Consider the following 19,725-nt stretch of genomic DNA (forward strand, 5'->3'; position numbering starts at 1 on the left):
CCGTAGCCACGCCGGAAACGCGGTCCGGCCGCGTTGCGTCCGGTGGGCCCCGGAGAGGCGCGTTCCGAGATGGCTGGCGGTGCGAATCTTGAGGCCCAGCTGTGTTCCGAACAGTTCGGTTCCGGGGCGGCGCGGGGCTGCCTCGCCGCCGCCGACGGCAGCTTGCAGTGGGAGGCTTGGGAGTGGCGCTGGTGGGGGCTCTCTGGGCCGTTCCCAGGGAGAGCCCGAGGACGGGATGGCGGCGGAGGGGGGACCCCCGGGACGGCTTCCCCGCGTCTCTCCGGCCTGTTGGTCGTGTTCCTGCCGCAGGGCTTCCCCGACAGCGTCAGCCCGGACTATCTGCCCTACCAGCTGTGGGATTCCGTGCAGGTCAGCCCGGCCGGCTGGGGGAGGGGGCGGCACCGAGCCAGGGGTGGAGGGGTCCGCGCGGGTCCCTCCATGTAGAGGTTGGAGGCTGCGGCCCAGAGCAGGGCGGCGACGCGTCTCAGGTCACACATCTCAGAGCTGCTGGTAGAACTTGGACCTCTGTGCTCCAGCGCGCGCTCCTCACCCCTCCTTTTTTTTCTCCTCCAGGCCTTTGCTTCCAGCCTCTCGGGCTCCCTGGCCACGCACGCAGTCTTGCTGGGCATAGGGGTGGGGAACGCAGAAGCTTCTGTTTCAGCTGCCACCGCCACCTGGTTGGTGAAAGGTGAGCTGGGCCCCGGGAACCTCACCTGTGGCTGCTGTCAGCCCTGCCATCTCTTCGGCCTCTCTTTCCTCCAACCCCTCCCTCCTTTTCCCCCCATCCCTAGTGTTCTGGGCTGTGGTGTGTCTATGCATGGACTCTTTCCTGATTGGATCTGGGAGCCAACTCTCCCCCAGTCCCTAAAACAATCTTTCTATTGGCGTTACTCAACGATTAATTTAGTCGCCCGCCACCCGAACATACTCATCCTGAGGATGAGTTTTGCAGCCACACGCAGTTCTCCATACATACTGTTCCAGGTCCCTAAATCATCTGGAGCCCAAGTCCCTAAGTTAATCACCCCCTCTCCTTCACCCCTAGTCTTTTTGTGAAGCATTGCCTAAGAACAGGGGTTTTATTTTATTTTTTTTCAAAGATTCTATTTATTTATTCATGATAGACAGAGAGAGAGGCAGAGACACAGCAGAGGGAGAAGCAGGCTCCATGCTGGGAGCCCGACGCAGGACTCGATCCGGGGACCCCAGGATCGCACCCTGGACCAAAGGCAGGCGCCCAAACCACCGAGCCACCCAGGGATCCCCTAAGAGCAGGGTTATTGAATAAAAGCACCACCGGCTGCCTGATGTGTGGGAAATTGATCAATTCTAGGAAAAAAACAAAACAAAACAATTTTGTATTTAGTCCTGAGTAGGAAAGAGGAGGTTCTGGGAAAGACAATGGCACTTTAGAGCATCTGGGATACTAGATGATGCTGTAAATAATGACTACAGTAACCGCCTATTGGGTATGTATAGCCTTTTGAAAAACCACTAAAATAAAACATGGTTTGGTAACTATTCGACCTGAAGAGCGAAGTAGGGAAGAAAAGGGAAACTGACTCCCGTATCCTACTCTTAACCGCCACACTCTTGCCGGTGGGATTTAGAGTGGAGCCTAGTACAATTTCTGGACAGCCAATCTCTTCTCAGAAGTTTCTAGATCATATAGTTCAGCTAATTGTAAGTGCAAGTGGAAATTAAGTTTCCTAGCCTAGTGGACAGTGTTGACTTTCAGATACAGGGAGGATATGTGTCATTGCATCCAAGTGCCACCTTCCAGATTCTGACAAGCATCTGCAGACTACTGATGAAAGATAGAGTAGGTTCCCTTCCTACGCAGTGGCCCCTGTATGCAGGACATACACCTTATTGGATAGGAGTATTGGGTCAGAGGGAAGAAAGAGTCTGGCCCAGTGAGCTCTCCACAAGTAAAAGTAATCTTGGCATGTTCAGAGTCACTGAGTTGATCCAATACAAGAATCTGAAGTGGAACAATAAACATTTTGTGGAGAATAAAATATAGTTGAAAGAAAGAATGTAAAGTTGGGTGATGGAGGAAGCCTATAAAGCCACCTTGGTGGCTTCCTAGGACATACAGGGGACAGAAGTGAGAAGCAGAGCAGGCTGGATGAGAAATGTGTTGTACACATGCCTCCTCTGACGTAGCCACTGCTCAGCCCCAGCCAGTTGTGATAAGGAAAGCAGGCTTGGTGTTGCCATGTCTGGTTTTTCCAGAAAAGCTGGAAATCCCGATTTTCTCTTAAAATGTCCCATTTTTGTTGACCCGTCTTTGAGCTTTGTTGTTTCATCTGTGAAAAGAAGTGATCCCAAATTCATAGGGTTGTTGTGAAGATGGGAAGGAGTAGGAATTTCAGGTTTCTACCAGCATGTTTACTGGTGTTCCTCAGTCCCAGGATTGCGTAAAAGTGTGCAGTTGAAAGGCCTCACTGCCCAGGGATTGAATTTGCTTGCGGCAAGGGGTGAGTTCATCTCTTTCCAGTGGACAATGGGGAAGGCCAGCTTGCCACCCCTATACATTGTAGGAAACACCCAATCCTCCCCATAGTCTAGTTTCCCTTCTTCATTCACTTAAGGGTCCATGCCTTCAAGTTCAAACAAGTTAGGAGTTGCCTGCCCACTGTATCTTTCCTTTCCAGTGTCCACTATAGGAGGCCTTCCCAGTTGTTTGGTTCTAAAACCGTCTTTTGTGATTCCCCTGCTGAACTTAAGGAATGCTACTCTCAGTATAAGGGGTTTAAATCAGAGGGTGGCAAACCTTCTCTAAAGGACCAGGTGGTAAATATTTTATACTTTGCAGGCAATATAGTTTCAGCCATAGCAACTGATTCTGCCATCGTGTTACAAAAACAGCCAGAGAACGTCTGTAAATGAATGGGCACAGCTATATTCTGATAAAACTTTATAAAACAGGGAGTAGAAGATTATAGATCACAGTTAACCAATCCTTGGTCTAAATCAGTGTTTTTCATACTGATTGCTATCTGCTTTTACTCTGCGTGTTGAATCTGGAACCATGACTTCTTGGGTATCCCCTTACCTCACTGGTTAGTGCCTGGCACGAAGTAAGTAGCCAGTAAGCATTTGTGCAAATGAAGGTCTAGCTGATTCTGGAGACTTTTCTGACTCTCTTTAACCTGAGGAGTCCTCTCCCTCTGACCCACATCCCCAGGTCTCTGTCATCAACCTGCAGTTCAAATCCCTTTTTAAAAATATATACTCTACTGGCCATCCGTGGGCTAGAATATCAGCAGTAACTTTGGAATTTCCTGCTTTTCCTTGTAATAGTTTTGCTATATGTATATATATATATATATATATATATATATATATATATATATATATATGTTATATATATATACAACTTAAACACTATGTTTAGATTTAGAGCCTTATGAAAAGTATATTTTGCCATGTTGTCTTCCTAGCTTATTTTTTCATGCAGTATTATGATACTAGGATTCATCTGATACGAGTGTTTGTACATTAGATTTTTGCTGCTTCCTGATATGTCACTGAGTGAATGAATTCTTGATGCCAAGAATCAGTGCATTCTCCTGGTGATGAGCATTTGCATTATTCCAGTTTTTTTGCTATTGATGAACAATGCTGCAAAGAGTATTTCTGGTCCTTGTCTCTTGGCACATATGGGTACATAGTTCTGTTGGGTATGTACTGAGGTACTGCTAAGTCTGGACCCTTCTGACTGCATCATACAGCTCTGTCTACCCAATATTTATTGTGCCAAACTGAGTTCCTAGGAGCAGTGATCCAAGGTGAATCGGCTATTTCAGTGCCAGGGTCTGTCAGGCCCAGTAGCCCCCAAGACTCTCCCTTGTTCCTTACCAGTGCCTCTCTCCCCAGATTCAACTGGCATGCTGGGCCGCATCATCTTTGCCTGGTGGAAGGGGTGAGTTTGTCTTCCTGGTCTGGCCACTCTCTCCAGACAGGGGTCATTTCTGTTTCATCCCTGGCTATATTTTTTAGCTCTTCCTCTCTTACCAGGCTCCTGAGGAAGGGAGATTCAGCAATTACTTCATCAGAGCTGAGGAGTCCTTAGTAAGTACCCAGTCCAGGTGGCTCACCCTAGCAATGAAGCCACAGAGGCATTGTTATCACACCTGCCTTTAAGAGCGCTGATTTACCACGCTGCTGTCCATGATGGAAAAATACAGCCATAAGGCTCTAAGTGTCCTCTGTTGAAAGAGAAGCCTGAACAGGACAATGTTTAATTCAAAAGCAATGATTTTACTCCAGAAGTTACTTTGGTGGCTCAGGTACTTGACTAGACTTTGCTGAGCCTATGAGGGAGTGGACTTGGGCAGGTCATCAGGATCCCTGTTCCACATGGAATCAGCATTACCATTTATCTAGAAGGAATTTAGGATCTTGTGCTGCCTGCTTCCTCCTCATGTCAGTTTTGGGCAACCTCAGGAGTGATTTAGTATCTGCAATTAATCGTAGGCAGACATTACCTACAATGTGCTCAGTAAGATAGTTACGCAAAGCATATAGCTTATTGTGGCACATAATAAGTGCTCAGAAAACACTAGCTGCTGTTAATAGTTCTGTGCCTCACAAGCTCTCTACATATCATCCCTAATCCTTAGAACAACTTTGTAGAGAAGGATTGAATGTGTACATGTTAGCAGACCTAAAAAGGGAAGTTACCCAAGTCACACAGCTTATAACTAATAGTGTCAGGCTGCTGCTCTGCCCTAGACCAGTTCCATGTGTTCTGGTCCTGCCTTTGCCATTCATTCCTTCAGGAGTTCCTCAGGTGTGTCCTATACCCCACCTAGGAATGCTCCGTTTTCCTTTCAGGAGATTTCATAATAAGGGACAGGGCTAATGCTGCAAATTCTGAGCTGGGGTCTGGAGCTACGGCATTTCCTGCCACTGCACTCTTAGAGAAGAGGTCCCCAGGTGTGCTTGGGTCAGGGAGTCCCTATGACTGGCAGAAAAGGCATCCATCCTCTTGGTGATAGAAATATCCTAGGACTGGATGTCAGAGCCTGCCTCTTTCTCTTGGCCTTTTTTTTTTTTTTCCCCCTCTCTTGGCTCCTGTTTTCCATGTGATCTGAGGGAAGTCATATCTCCTCTTTGGGCTACTTACCTGTAACCTGCAGGGGTTACATTAAATGTAGTTGTTTACTGGTCCAAAATATGTGGACCTCTTGCTGAGTACTCTTGATCAAGCAGGAGGAAGAGGTGGGGAGATGACAGAGGGACCCAGGGATGCCTCCCTCAGAGGAGGGCCAGAGGGTGGGGAGCAACCACAAGGCAATCAGTTCTTTCCTCTGATGCATCATGAATCAGTAAACGGGAAACACTAAAAGTGACTACTGAAGGTCCTCCCAGCTAATTGTATTTTAGGCAGCAGTGACACGGTATTGGGACACATGTCTGCCTGGGGTATGGATTTTGCTGAGCCCTTCAGACCTTACCTCAGCTTAAGGATGGCCTGCCCTCTCCACATGATGTGTTTTCTCCTGAAATTCATATTGCAAACCGATCTCTCCCTTACAACAGGAGTAAGCTGGACTGCAATGCCAAGCAGTGGAGGTAAGGAGGGGCTGAGACAGAGGGGAGGGAAGTCTTCTGTTATGAAGGTCTCTTACCTCTGATCTCTAACCTCTGATCCCTTCTCCTAGGCTTTTTGCTGACATCCTCAATGATGTGGCCATGTTCCTTGAGATCATGGCTCCCATGTATCCAATCTTTTTCACTATGACTGTCTGTATCAGCAACCTGGCCAAGGTATCCACCTCTGGGGGACCCCTATACCTATCTTGGTGATGCTGTTGGGGGTGGGGGCTTACTTGAGGCCCACAGGTGAGACCAGCCTGGGCCCTGTGTTCAAAGCACTTGCAGAAAGGTGACAAAGTTCAGATGTTCCTACTCAAACTCAATCATACTTTCTGATTCTCCTCCAACTAGATGATTTCTCATACTTAACATAGTCTAAGGTAGTGTCTGAAGCCACAGAATTGGTGAGGAGCCCTGGGCTGAAAGAAGGGGGGTTTCAATGTCAACATCTTGGGACCAGCTCCCTGGCTATCTTTCATTCTTTCAGTAAAATATTTATTGAGTGTCTACTGCATGTTTGGCATAAAATATAGGCCTTCCCATTTTTTTCTTTGAAGAAAACTGCACACAATTAGACAAATTTTTTTTTTTTTTTTTGTATTTCTGGTATTCGAGATGAGAAGTGTAGAGGGCTGCAAGAGGGTTGAGCAGAGATTCTAGCCTAGTCAAGGGATAGGCCCCTTCTTGAGGCCTGAGTCCTGAAGAATGAGTTTAAGGTGAAGGGTGGATGTTTTTGAGCAGAAAGAACCGTATGGGTCAAGGTCCAGCAGCAAGATAGCACAAAGTGGTTGTAAGGCTGAAGGGTCGCATGGGATGAATACAAGCACTCTGCCAAGCTGCCCACCCTCAAAATTCCTTCAGGTTGGCTGCATCCAGGTGAGGAAACTGAGGCATAGCAAAGTTCAGTAAAGAGCTTAGCCTGTCTTCACCACAAGGTTAAGTGCCTTGTGCAGAACTGACTCAAGAAGACATGTAACATCTGTCTCCAGAGCCCATCACTTTAGAGTAGTACTTCTCCACAGGGCACTAGTGACATTTCAGATAAAACAGTTCTTGTGGCGGATTACATTTAGCCCAGGTACCAGACCCTGGCCCAGGCATACTGCCCTGAGCATCTTCAACTCCAGGGCAGGAAACACTATAGAAAACCAGTGCTGAAAACCAGTGCTGTAGCTGTAGACCAATGATTGTGACCTCTGCTCTTTGTTTCAAATTATGCAATATACTCTGCCTTTTGGGCTGCAGTCTCTACATCTGTCCAATAAAGGAGTAGAATAGGACCATGAACTTTCCCTGGCTCCCTCCCACCCTCTCTAGAGTTCTAGTTTCAGTGACTAGTACCTCTGTACACCAGTCAGAAGCCTGGCTGTCATCCATGCCTTCTTGCCTTCTCCCTGCCCACTGTTCCCTCAGCTAAACCTCCATCTGGTGCTTCCTAGTTGCTGAAAAAGCATGGTTGCTTCCTAGGTAGTCTCCCTGCTTCCATTCTCACCTCTCTTCATTACTTCTCAGAGCAGGCCATAATCCTTTTAAGAATAGAAATCAAACCAGGGACCTTCCCTGCCCTCATTGCTCCTAGAATAAAGACCTTAACAAGGTTTGCAAGATTCAGCATGATCTGGTCACTCGAGCCTCATTTTATACCACATTCCTCTCACCTTTGAACAAATTATTTCTTCTCCCTGCATGACACTTCTTTATTGTCTCTCGATTTATAGATTTCATGAGGGCAAATGTTGTATCTGAGTTATATCACAGCACTAATCTGTGTCTAGCATCTAAAAGAGATTTGATAAATATGAGATGGAGGACAGTGATCAGGGACCCTCACTGATAAGTTCTCCCATTGTAGATCTCAGGTCCAGGTGCCCTGGGAGATCAGGGCCATCACTGTGGGTTTTGAAGTGCCCAGAAGACTTGACTGGGCCTCCCCTGGGACAGATAAGGAGCGGAGTTAGTTACAGGCAGAATGGAAGCATAAAGTTGGATACCAGACTGGGCCTGGGAGCTTAGCAAAGGGGTGGGTACAGCCAAAGTAGAAGTTGGAGACTAGAGAGGTTCTGGGCAAAGAAAAGTCTTTGGGCCTCCACCTTGGGGACAGAAATAGAGTTCCTTGAGACCAGGCCACAGAGACATGTAACAGGCAGAGCTTTAGTCCTCTCCAGGAATAAGAGGGGAGATGGACCTAATGGAAATGTAGGGATGAGAACAGAACACCAAGGATAGCATTTAGGGTTCTGCTGTTTGGTCCCATGATGCCCGGTTTTCTCAAATTGGTTTGAGTCATTTACTTGGCTCAGCCACAAAAATGCCTATGTTACCACAGCACATGGCCATTCTGACCTTTATTCTCCTTTTTCCCCAACTAGTGCATCGTGAGCGTGGCTGGTGGGGCCACTCGGGCGGCCCTGACCATGCACCAGGCCAGGAGAAACAACATGGCTGATGTGTCAGCCAAGGATAGCAGCCAGGTAAGCAGCTGGATTTGGGGTTGGGGGGAGTCAGAGCAGGGAGGCAGGCCAGGCCATGATTTGGAAGTATGGAGAGAAGTGCCTGAGTGGTCCTGAGGGTAGGGGTGGGAGGCAGACACACAGGAAGAGATATAGTGCCCCCTGCTTTGAACTCACACAGGTAGTCAGGTTCAGGGCATGAGTTCAAGTGGCAGAAAGTCCAGGCTGATCATGTCAAGTCCCTTCCCGTGCCTGTGTGGCCAAGAGTGGGCCCTTGCCCTGGCCTTTACTCTCTCTGGTCCATAGCTCCAACACGAGAAGTAGATGTCTGACCATGTGAGGCCCATTGGTTAAAGCACTTGGCAAATCAGAAGGTGCTCAGCATGCAAGGTGGCTGGAGTCATTGGCCAGAGGTCTCCACTTGACAGTTTCATAGGCCTTTCTGACCCAGCCCCTCACCTGACCAGGGCATCCTGGAGTAAAGGCAGGGACCCCCACACATACACAGTTAAACTCTATAGGTACTGGATCCCCCCCAAGCTCCCGTGCTAGGTGCCTATGTGTGTTGCGTTGTTCAACTCTCACACCAGCCCCAGGAAAGAGATGCTGTTAATTATCCATCTTTTAGGGCAGCCCTGGTGGCGCAGCGCTTTGGCGCTGCCTGTAGCCCGGGGCGTGACCCTGGAGACCCTGGATCGAGTCCCACGTCAGGCTCTCTGCATGGAGCCTGCTTCTCCCTCTGCCTGTGTCTCTGCCTCTCTCTCTCTCTCTGCATCTCTATGAATAAATAAATAAAATCTTTAAAAAAAAAATTATCCATGTTTTACAGAAGAAATTTGAGACCCAGGCTAGTCAGAAATACTACATCCTTTTCTTTCTTTCTTTTTTTTTTTTTTTAATATTTTATTTATTTATTAATGAGAGACACAGGCAGAGACACAGACAGAGGGAGAAGCAGGCTCCCTGATGTGGGACTCAATCCCGGACCCCGGGATCATGACCTGAGCCAAAGGCAGACGCTCAACCCCTGAGCTACCCAGACTCCCCATTACATCGTTTTCTTTGACACTGAAGCAACTTAGAAACCTTTGTTCTGTCCAGTCCTACTTTCTGTCATTCTCTTGAATTGTTTTGCTCAGTTTCTAAATAGAACTTTTTTTAAAATTTAAAATGAACTCCTTTCAATAATACAAGCTCAAAAATAGATCTGTTAAAGCTAATATTTATTAAGCACTCACTGTGTGCCAAGTGTTTCATTTGTGTGAATTCATTAAATCCTTACTCACTGTTGCCATTCTACAGATGGGGAAAGAGGTTCAATCCCCCTGGGTACCTGTAGGCACATCCCTTCTCTCAGGAAGTGGTTGGATTAATTCTTCCCCCGTTATCACTTCCATAGGTTGTTAGGAAGGCAGAAATAAGTCCAACCCGGGACTCACACTTTAGGATCTCAGCTTCATGCCTGCTACCTCTCACCTCTTCATTTTCTAACCCCCAGCCTTCCGCACACGCTCCAGGCTGTATTTTCCAAGCCGCAGGATGTCCTTAGTCTGCAGAGTCAGGAACACATCACAAGAGACACTACAGGACATGTGCTCAGTCCCGTGGCAGGCTCCTGCTTTCTGCTGATACTATTTTATTGCCACTCAGTGTGGCTGCTGAAAATGATTCTTCCCACCTGAGGGAGAGGAGGTCCTTCTACTCCTGTGCACCCAAGGCCTCTGCCCTCCTATTTACCATCACACCTATAGCTTTTATTTCCACACCCTACCCCCTTGCCAGAAGAGCTGAGTAAGGAGCTCTTCCAGCCTCAAGCCCGCTTTGTGTGAGGACCACCTCTCCCTTGGACCCCAGTAGTCCAGACACCAATCCAGACTCTTCCTCCTTCATGATGAGTTGGGGACAGGTAGCCTGGTGTCTGTTCCCTTTGGGTGAGCTCAGGCCATCAGAGGGTTATGATACAACATCGATTGTCAGGGGAAGACATTTGGACCTTGTGCCTTTTTTTCTGAATGGTTCCTTGAACCCTTTGCAAATGTGTCTGCCAGTTTTTGCATCCCAGGGGCCTTATGGGGTCAGTCTTTTGAAACCACCAAATATGAGAACTTCCCCATTCTGAGGACATTCATGTGCCTGAGTATAGGGCTGCTCAGAGGACTCTTATGAAGTAAAGAAGACATGTTCCAAGGGCATTGTATCTACCTGGACAGAGAGGCAGCTGGTATCTTAAATGACATCTCATTCGTTAGAAACTCACTAGGCATCCACCTCGGTGTGGGAAGCCCTGGGAGGAACTGGGACAGAGGGGAATGTGTCAGAGGCACTCACAGATAATCAGCCTGGCCTGGAAGGAAGCTCTCCTAACTCCCATGCCTTCTGCCATTTCCTAGGAGACACTGGTAAACTTGGCAGGGCTCCTGGTCAGCCTCTTGATGCTTCCCCTGGTGTCAGCTTGCCCGAGGTAAGCTGGGACCAAGGGCAGGGAGGAGGTGCCCCACTGGGCCTCCACCCCCGCTCACACCCTCACTCTCCATCCAACGCCAGCTTCAGCCTCGGCTGTTTCTTCTTTCTCACCGCCCTTCACATCTACGCCAACTACCGGGCAGTCCGAGCCCTTGTCCTAGAGACTTTGAACGAAGACCGGCTCCGGCTGGTTCTGAAGCACTTCCTCCAGAGGGGAGAGGTTCTTGACCCCACTTCAGCTAATCAGATGGAGCCACTGTGGACAGGTGACCCAACCCCTTGGTCTCAGGTCCTGTGTCTCCCAAGTCTCTCCCCCTGTCTGGGCATCCTGACTCCAGCTTCCCACAGGTTTTTGGCCATCTCTGTCTCTATCCCTTGGGGTCCCCCTACACCGCTTAATCTCCAGGTAAGTAGCCCAGTGTCTCCCAGCCACCGCTGCTGCCACCTCTGTTCCCCACACATCCTCTATTCTGTTTACAACTGGCCTCCCCTGCCTGGGAGGCCTCTCAGTTCTAGGTTCTTGATTTCCACTAAACAGACTTGGGCCCGCTTGGGTCAGCACGGGTGCCCAAGGGCAACAGAGGTGTAACAGAGTAGATCTAAGGGATACATTTGTTAGCTGCAAAAAAGAAGAGCAGGACAGATGTGGGGTGCATGGGAATGGCTGAGAGATGAGATGTAGGGAAGGACAGTTGAAATACCGACAGTTCAGCTGATGGACTGGTTCTTCCTGCTTTGCTTTCTCCTCCCCCACTCCACTCTCTTCCCTTCAGTGTCTTTGAGCTGCAGCAGCTGGTTGAAGGACACCAAGAACCCTACCTCCTTCACTGGGACAAATCAAAGAGTAAGTAAGCCTTCGACTCAGCCTTCTGGGGTCACCCTCTCATTCCACCAGCTCTAAGGCCTCAAGCCCTGGACAGTTTAGAAGCTGCCTGGTGTCCTGGAAGGAGCTTCAGACTCAGACATGGTGCATTCAAATTATAGCTGCATGCCCCCAAAGTTGTTTACTTTGTCCCTGTGTAAAATGAGGGTAACGATACCTGCCTTACTGCCTGCATGTTATTATGAGAATCAAATAAGGTGATTGCGTAAAGCACTTTATATATTGCAACGTACTCAAATAAGATTATGACCTTTGGTTACCCCTGGAGAACTCTTCTCTCCCATCCAGAGTCACCTATTGAGGAAACAAGTACTAGAGTTTTCTGGTCTGCTGGTTATGTGCTAAAAGGTGCTTATTCTTACTAGACATGTAAGATAAACCCACTTTGGTGGGTTCCAAATACAAATATAAAGTTGTATTTGGAAATTGGGCATTTCAGGGGCAGCCCTGGTGGTGCAGCGGTTTAATGCAGCCTGGGGTGTGATCCTGGAGACCCGGGATCGAGTCCCACGTCAGGCTTCCTGCATGGAGCCTGCTTCTCCCTCTGCCTGTCTCTGCCTCTCTCTCTAGCTGTGTCTCTATGAATAAATAAATAAAATCTTTAAAAAAAAAAAAAAAAGAAATTGGGCATTTCAGTTTGGCCAGAACATTGGGACAACAGGACATGAAGTTGGAAGGGAAAGGGTGAAAAATTACCCCCATCCATGCCCGGCCGTGGCCTCAGGATGAAAAGGGTGAAGCAGGGATGGTAGGTTTGAGGGTGTTTGGGGAGGTGGCCCTTCCCTAGTACGGTCTGTCCCTGGGTTTCTCCAGGCCAAGTGCAAGTCGTTTTGAGCCAGAAGGCAGGCCCTGAAACCATCCTAAGGGCTGCCACACACGGCCTGGTACTTGAAGCCCTGCAGGGAGATGGGCCCCTCCCAAGAGAGCTGGAGGAACTGAGGAACCGAGTACTGGCAGGTAAGCATCTCACAGTCCACACCGCTGACGCCTAAAGAGGGGCAGAGAGAGGAAGGACTCTGTTCCACTTGGGGACCTGACAGCTTCTGGTTCTGCACCTACCTCCAGGTCCTGACAAAGAGAGCTGGGTCATCATCAAGGAGACACACCAAGTGTTGGACAAGCTCTTCCCAAAGTTCTTGAAAGGTAACATCCTTAAACTCCACGCCTCCCTGGCCTCTGAGGCCTTCTTCCCAGAGGCCCTGCCTAACTCCACCCTTATACCTTTGAAGCGTCTCTCTGTGATCTGAATTCTGGACCTCAGTTTCCCTGTCTGCAGGATGGGGAGGTTAGGAGGGTCCCTGAGGCTGTGTCAGTGTTTATAATTTGTATAATTCCAGTTGGCATTGAAGAACTGGGAGTAGAGGCATGGCTCACAGATGACTGGATGATCTTTCATTTAGCACCTACTCCATTCCAGCTCCTTTCCATGTGCTAACTCAGGGAATTCTCACTATAGCCAGATGAGGTTTTAGCCTCATTTTGTGCCAGAAATGACCCAGCAGAAGCAAGAGGAGCCTGGGCAGTGCGCAAAGCATGCACCCGGCCTATGCTGCTCCTTACCACTCTCCCCAGACTCCCTAGAGTCTTCTCTCCAGCAGTCCCAGTGGCACCCTTCTGACCTCTCCCCAGGACTGCAGGATGCAGGCTGGAAGACTGAGAAGCACCAGCTAGAGGTGGATGAGTGGAGGGCCACGTGGCTTCCGTCTCCAGAAAAGAAGATCTTGTGAGCAGCCCAGATAGAGGACAGGAACCCGAAGCAAGCACACTTTGGCCACAGCAGAATGTGGGAAGAGAAGCTTTTATTTTTGCTTAGGGGAACCGCTATGGCAGTTTGGCCAAGGCCTCATGGGCTGTAACTGCCAGTCAGATGGACAAGGCCCCAGGCAGAGACAAACAAGGTGGAGAGAAGGGGAACCAGGGCCTACCTCCCCCAGTACTCCCTTTTCACCACTGCAGGCCCTGCCCCCAGCTCCCCCCTCCCCCATTCATCTTGAGGCTGAGCCCTGCCCTGACTGTAGCTCATGGTGTTCAATGCAGTTGGCCTCAGGCATAGAAGCCCCAGAAGAAAGTGGCCACAGCCATCATTAGCAGGGCATTGATGTTGACCACACGGGCCCAGCTCGAGTCCTCACTGATGTCCTCCAGCCGCCTGGCTGCCGCAGCCATCTCCTCCTGAGTAGGGGCTGGGGGACTACCGGCCCCACCCCCACTCATTCCACAGAACCAGAGCAGGCACCTGCGGAGCAGGCCAGGTGCTGGGGGCTGGGGCTCTAGGAAAAATGGACCGCAGACAGTTTGAGGGAACTTGGCTCCCCTAGTCCCTGGCCCCACCTCCTGAAGCAGTGCCTTACCCTCCATCTCCACCGCATGCTCCGGACACCCATTCTGTATGGGGGGTGAGGTTGGACCTTCCAGCTCATCAGCATCCAGGTCCTCTCGCTCCTCCTTGCTGTGCCGTAGACTGAAAACCAGGCGGTGGAGCTGGGGGAGGGGGCAGGGACCAAGTGAGAGTGCTGCTCCCCCAGCGCGCACCCTGAAGTGCCTCATCCACCTGGTACTCCTAAGCTCCCTCTGCCCACCCTATACTCTTGGTTCAGACTCAGTTCACTCAAACCTGACCTTCCATGGCAGCCCTTTGCCCTCAGACTAAACCTAAGTTCTTTAACTGTGTGTTTAAAGCTCTTGGCCCTGGTCACCCCCGTTTCATCACCCCAAGTCCCTGTCTACACTCAAGTTGTGGTCCTTTAGACTCTAGTCTTCTAGTCCTGCTAACAGTGTTCCTTCCTGTGGATATTTGTTCACATAGTTTCCTCCTGCCTTTCCCTCCTCCTCCACCTGTGCAGTCCTGCCCATCCTTCTACCCAGCTCTTCGGTCCTGGTCCCCAGTCAGCCCTGTCCTGGGGCACCTCCCCTGCAGCAGCACAAGCCCAGGCCCTTTTGTGGGCCTTTGAGATAGCATTCTGTCCCTCTCAGCCACCCGGCCTATGTACTGGATCCTGTGTTTTGAGTCCCACAGGCCATTCCAAGGATTTTGGGGAGGCTCTAATCACATCCCCCAGATCACCTCAAATAAATGTCATTTAAATAAGACATTGTGCTTGCTTTGCAAATGCACCTTCCAGCCGGACTCCCAGGCATTCCCAGAAGTGGGCCGGCAGATTGGGGGTGGAGATGGCTGCGTTAACACCCATGGCGCATGCTGGGCGCCCGCTCAGAGGCCGGCACTTACATGCTTGCGTGGGATGGGTGCTGTGCACAGTGAGATGACAAGGGTGAGGAGGCCAGAGCAGACGAAGAGCACGATGGCAAAGTAGAGGTAATGCATGCCGCAGAGGAGTGCTGGGCACACTGAGGGTTGCACACAGCTGCCCGAGCCATAGGAGAACTCAGGAATAAGGCGCGCTAGACCCATAAGCAGGCCCCCGATCAGTCCCCAGAAGGCACCCTGTCGGGGGGAGAGTATCAGCCTCTGGTGGGTGTTGGAGCTCTGCCCCAAGCTCATGACCTACACACTCACCTTCTCGTTGACACGGGGCACAAAGAGCGCCAGCACAAAGACGGCAGACACAGGTGGCGCCAGATAGCTGGAGACTGCCTGTATGTAGTCAAAGAGCTGCCCGCCCTGCGCTGCCTGCACGATGGGTAGCCAGGCCACGGACACAGCCACGATGAACACCACCCAGAGCCTGCAGTTAGTGGCCATCAGGAGATTTCACCCAGGATTCCTCATCTACCCCTAATCCTACGAGTGCTCCCTGTCCCCACCCCGGGGCTGATTGGTGGGGCAGGACCTGGGGGAAACCCAGGCCGCACCGTCCTACTAGCAGCAGCTCCCGGTCGCCTGCACGGGGTCGCAGGCGTGTGTAGATGTCCATAGTGAAAAGTGTGCTACTGCTGTTAAAGATGGAAGCCAGCGAGGACATGAGCGCCGCCAGCATGACGGCCAGCATGAGTCCGCGCAGACCTGCAGGTGGTTGGGACCTGTGAGTCTTCGGCCACCAGGGTGTCCCCGAGAGGGTGCGACTTGGTGAGGGGTGACTTCTCCCAGTTGCAAGCTCCACACCTTGCCAACCCTTACCATTGGGCATGAGCTTCACAACAAGCCGCGGGTAGGCAATGTTGGAGCAGCCCACCTCGGTACCGCACACTCGCTTACACACCTCGGGCACCACGCATGCCACCTCGTCTGTAGGAAAGAGGGCACGATGTGGCTAGGATGGGACCTGGTCTGGGAACTCAGATCCCTGAAGTGGGGACAGGAAATCCTAGTGGAAGAAAGATGGGACTGCCGATTGGGGGGCAGAGGGAGGTGGTAGGACTGGGTTACTGGATTTACAAATCAAGGGACAGTAGCAAAGATGGGAACTGGGCACCTGTGATCATGCACAAGAAAGGGACTGGATGGGGCACGGGACTTTTGGTGGGGGCCGGGTTGCGGATATTACCTGGATAAAGAATGCGGCTGATCATGCCTGGCATGACCATGAGGAACATAGGCATCAGCTTCAAGTAGCCACACAGTATGCAGCCTGCCTTGATGTGGGTCAGGTTCTTCCCGGCCAGACAGCGCTGCACGATGACCTGTGGCGAGGGCCATTAGGCTACCTGCATCCAGTCTTGGACACCTCACCCCTTCAGGCCTTGCCTCAACTCACTGCTCTAATTCAGGCCTGCCTCTGGCTCGGCGGTGCTGGCAATTCACCTTCACTCAGACCCAGATTCTTTGGATTCGGCTGGGTCTGGCTTAGCTCCATCCTGACCAGGTTCCTGACCCCTCCGGTGGCGCCACCAGATGGGTTCCTGTCCCACCCATGTCAGCTCCGCCCACAGCGGTTCTGGTTCTCCCCCAGCTTCCCTCCAGGCACTAGCCCTGACTCCGCACCTGGTCGCTGCACCAGTACCAGCCCGAGACAATGGTGAGACCCAGGAGCAGCGCAGGCCATGGCAGGTCCCCCGTCACAGGGTCCCGGAGCAGGTGGTAGGAGTCCGGCCGAGGTCGATAGCAAGAACTCGAGATGTTGCCCACCGCCGGATCCTCAGAAACCGTCAGCGACGTCATTGCCCCCAAGTATTTGTCGAAAAGCCCTGAATACCCTCCCACTTCGTGGAAGGCTGTGAGGGCGAGGTTGTCAGGGGACCGGGCGCCAGCGCCAAGACGGTCCCTAGGACCCACATGCTGGAGATGCAGGATGTCTCTGCTCCCCCACTGAGGGCTCTGTGACTCAACCTCCGTGCCCCTCCCCCACCGGCTGAGCTCCCTACCGTAACCCATGAGGATGAAGGCCCCCCCAAGAATGACAAAGGTCTGCACGGTATCTGTGTACATCAGCGCTGCCAGCCCTCCTGCAACAGGCCTGGGTCAGTGGAAACAGCCCAAACAGGATGCCCGGAGCCCATACGGTGTCTGTGCGAATTCGAAAAATGTGCCCCTTCCTGGAGAGCAAATTTCAAAGAAATGGCCCATTCTCCAGGCTCATATACCTGGGCGTCAGCAGACAGGACTCAGTGAGCAGAATGTGCCTCAGTGACACTCCCAGCACATCTCTCAAGCCCACTCCATCCCGAAGCCCCTGCCACAGCCACCTGTCACAGTGTAGATCATGGTGATGCCCAGAAGGGCGATGACGGAGGCATAGATGTTCCAGCCCAGAGCCTGTTGAATGAATACTGCGCCAGAGAACATGTCCACCTTGGGGGAAAGGAGCAATTGCACAGGTCAGGACCAGGGGGGACCTGGGCAGGGACCCAGAACTACCTCATGCCCAGACTAACACCCCAGGTGGCCACGCTTCAAAGGTTCTCTTATTTTTCAATGGTCTGGCCTTCCCAGGTCCCACCCATTGTCGTCGCAGCCCCAAAACCTATTCCTTCCAGACCCTGCCTCAACCATGGTTCTTACAAGCGATTTCTTCTTGGTTCCGCCCCCTCCGAGGCTTTCTAGAAGCCTCCACTCCGTGGTCCCGCCCTCCCAGGGCCCCGCCTCGCCCTCCATAAATGCGCACCGAAATCTTGGTGAAGATGTACAGAAAAAGCGAGAGCACTGACAAGTAGAGGCGGATACGGTGGCCTCCGAAGCGCTTGCGCAGGTACTGCGGCATGGTAATGACGCCCGCCGTCAGGTACACCGGCGCGAAGAGCCAGCCCAGCAACAGCACCACGAACAGCGCCTGCAGGCACAGCTACCAGCCGGTGACTGAGACCCTGCCAGGAGGGCGCCCTCGTCCCTCAAGAGTCTGAGACCTCTTGCTGAACGTGCTATACCAAGGAAAGGTCGCACTGGGAGCCCAGAGGATGTCCCTGAGCCCTGGATATTAAAGGACAGGATCTTTGACACCAACATAGGCCCTTAACTAGAGCCCTCCTGGTCCTCCCAGGCCATGACCCCTGGCCAGTCCCTCCCAAGATTGCCCCTATCCTCCCACCCGCCAGCACATGAATCCAACCACAGACCCTCAGGCTGACCTCAGCCTCTGCCAGGAAGGGCTGCCTCACCTCTCCTCTTCACCCACCCAAACCTTCTGTCCCTCGAGCCTCGGCTCAGAGACCTCCTCCTCCAGGAAGTCCTGATCTCAGCCCTCAAAGACAAGCCTCAGTCCCAGAGCTCTGTCTCCTTCCCGCTTCTGCAAGGGGCCTTAATTTGGTCCAGAGATCCTCGTAGGCCACAGCTTCAGAGAGCATCTGAACACTTCACTATCTTTGAGGATGTTCACCCCACTTCAGAGAGGAGTAAATCAAGGCCACAGAGAGTAGTGGCTGGTCCAGGCTTACACAGCAAGTCAGGAGTAGGCCCTGAAAGTGGTCATCTCCAACATCTTCCTGCCTCCAAGCTGGACGCGTGACCCTCGAAGCCCAACCACACCTCCACAATGGGTAAGTCCCACCTCCAGTCTTATGTCCCCCCAGCTTGGAGCCTCCCAGGTGTGATAGTTCCAGGGGTTCCCACTGGGATGGAGGTTATTGGCAAAAAGGGCATCTCACATTCCACTCAAATCCAGCCACAGCCAAGCCGCTTGCAGCACCAGTCCCTGCCAGGCCCACAAAGTGGCCACTGCCGATGTTGCTGGCAAAGAGAGAGGCCCCGACCTAGATAGCGAGAGGTGGGGGTGAGCTAGGCTGCTTCTCTGGGCCTCCTCCCACTCAACAGCACAGCCTCTCTCACCGGCCACCACACCATGCTTCGTCCTGCCAGGAAGTAGCCGCCAACGGTGCCTCTGTTGGTTCTGCACATGGACTGAGAGACAGGAGTGGGGGGAGACTTGGGTTCGGAACACATCTTTGGACCTCATTAGCCTTCTCAACACATTCCTCAGCCTTGTTTTAGGCTGAAGATTAACCAGCCCTGGGCTCTCTCGATGGTTCCCACCCAACCCCCTGCCCCAACCTCCTCCGAGGCACCTAGCACAACCCAGGACCTGACCTAGTGCCCAACTACCCAAGCTTGAGTGTGGCTGGATTCAGCCTGACTTTTCCTGGGGCCTTGGATATGGATGGGCTTCTGGTCAGATACTTTGTAGATAGGGGAACAGAGACCTCATTTAGAACACTGTCCATAATGAAAATCCACTATTCCCTTCAATGGACCCCAATCCAAAGGAGGGAGGACAAGGAATGCCTGTTGGCTGGACCTCCCTGAGGCTGTCAGAAGACTTGCTTGCCCCCCACCCCCAGCTTTCCTCCTCAAAAATCCAGGCATCCTTCCCCTACTGAACATGGAATCTTCCTCAGACTTTTCCCCCAGGCCCGAAGAGCCTGGCCCCCAGCAGCACCCCAACTTCTCACCCACAAGCCGACACCAATGACCAGCAGGAAATAAGCAGCAATGACCAGGATGTCAGCAGAGTTGTTAATTAGGACCTTCTGGTTTCCCGGGCCTGGTACAGAGCCTGCCTCTGTGTGTTCCTCCATTCTGCCTAAGGTTTGTCCCTCAAGGGACTAGCCCCTGGATTTCCTCAGGGGAGGGATTAATGGTTACCTCAGGGGCAGTGAGCCGACAAGTCCCCCAGGTCATGTCCCCCCTCCCCAGCTTTGTTTAGCTGAATCAGGTCTCATCAAGGCCGAACACTTGTCCTGTGGAGCAAGAGCTTTCAAGTTCAGGAGCACTCGTTCTTGGGCCTTGGCCCCCACTCCCTCCCCAGTGCCCCAGGCTCAAAATTATTCCTTTTACCCATGCTGACCCCTTCAGCCTTGACCTAGGGAACTGTGCCTGAGCCAGCCTCTTGGTTCTGACTAATCCAGAGGGATCATTTTCAAACCCCACTCTGACGGTGTCACTCCCCTGTTCAGAAACCCTTCTAGCTCCCCATCATCCTAAAAGAAGTG

General features: G+C 51.7%; 2 protein-coding genes across 5 annotated transcripts; one reads left to right on the forward strand and one right to left on the reverse strand.

Annotated features, from left to right (window-relative positions):
- Window positions 1–14,494, forward strand: RUSF1 (RUS family member 1). 3 transcript variants are annotated; one of them, XM_026011247.2, is made up of 13 exons: window positions 1–369; window positions 574–688; window positions 3,886–3,931; window positions 5,554–5,586; window positions 5,676–5,781; window positions 7,980–8,081; window positions 10,451–10,521; window positions 10,605–10,789; window positions 10,872–10,929; window positions 11,297–11,367; window positions 12,220–12,363; window positions 12,472–12,549; window positions 13,036–14,494. In XM_026011247.2, exons 1-13 carry the CDS (start codon window positions 70–72, stop codon window positions 13,131–13,133), a joined length of 1,407 nt encoding a protein of 468 aa, XP_025867032.1. In that variant the 5' UTR covers window positions 1–69; the 3' UTR covers window positions 13,134–14,494. The 3 variants fall into 3 exon arrangements, 2 of the variants coding, with proteins under 2 accessions (XP_025867032.1, XP_025867033.1); XM_026011248.2 differs by lacking the exon at window positions 12,220–12,363; XR_012000575.1 differs by lacking the exon at window positions 12,220–12,363 and having other exon boundaries at window positions 10,605–11,367.
- On the reverse strand, window positions 13,189–19,385 carry SLC5A2 (solute carrier family 5 member 2). Of its 2 annotated transcripts, XM_026011245.2 has the most exons (14): window positions 19,186–19,385; window positions 18,566–18,637; window positions 18,385–18,489; window positions 17,409–17,573; window positions 16,990–17,095; window positions 16,669–16,749; window positions 16,289–16,518; window positions 15,852–15,987; window positions 15,485–15,592; window positions 15,220–15,370; window positions 14,924–15,092; window positions 14,636–14,851; window positions 13,758–13,887; window positions 13,189–13,676 (listed from the first exon to the last, which is right to left on the reverse strand). In XM_026011245.2, exons 1-14 carry the CDS (start codon window positions 19,309–19,311, stop codon window positions 13,450–13,452), a joined length of 2,022 nt encoding a protein of 673 aa, XP_025867030.1. In that variant the 5' UTR covers window positions 19,312–19,385; the 3' UTR covers window positions 13,189–13,449. The 2 variants fall into 2 exon arrangements, with proteins under 2 accessions (XP_025867030.1, XP_025867028.1); XM_026011243.2 differs by having other exon boundaries at window positions 13,189–13,887; window positions 19,186–19,346.
- Between the last annotated feature and the right edge of the window lie 340 nt (window positions 19,386–19,725).

Source organism: Vulpes vulpes, chromosome 3 (genome assembly GCF_048418805.1).
Source record: "Vulpes vulpes isolate BD-2025 chromosome 3, VulVul3, whole genome shotgun sequence".
Classification (NCBI taxonomy): domain Eukaryota; kingdom Metazoa; phylum Chordata; class Mammalia; order Carnivora; family Canidae; genus Vulpes; species Vulpes vulpes.

What these genes read in the sequence shown, in the direction of transcription:
- SLC5A2 (XM_026011243.2), bottom strand. Translation starts at nt 19,311, where the DNA reads ATGGAGGAACACACAGAGGCAGGCTCTGTACCAGGCCCGGGAAACCAG. An exon ending in ACATCTTCACCAAGATTTCG is followed by an intron (nt 17,096 to 17,408) that starts GTGCGCATTTAT and finishes CTTTCCCCCAAG; the next exon opens with GTGGACATGTTCTCTGGCGC. An exon ending in GGTACTGGTGCAGCGACCAG is followed by an intron (nt 15,988 to 16,288) that starts GTGCGGAGTCAG and finishes CCCTCGCCACAG; the next exon opens with GTCATCGTGCAGCGCTGTCT.
- RUSF1 (XM_026011247.2), top strand. Translation starts at nt 70, where the DNA reads ATGGCTGGCGGTGCGAATCTTGAGGCCCAGCTGTGTTCCGAACAGTTC. An exon ending in CGCCACCTGGTTGGTGAAAG is followed by an intron (nt 689 to 3,885) that starts GTGAGCTGGGCC and finishes CTCTCTCCCCAG; the next exon opens with ATTCAACTGGCATGCTGGGC. An exon ending in GTATCAGCAACCTGGCCAAG is followed by an intron (nt 5,782 to 7,979) that starts GTATCCACCTCT and finishes TTCCCCAACTAG; the next exon opens with TGCATCGTGAGCGTGGCTGG.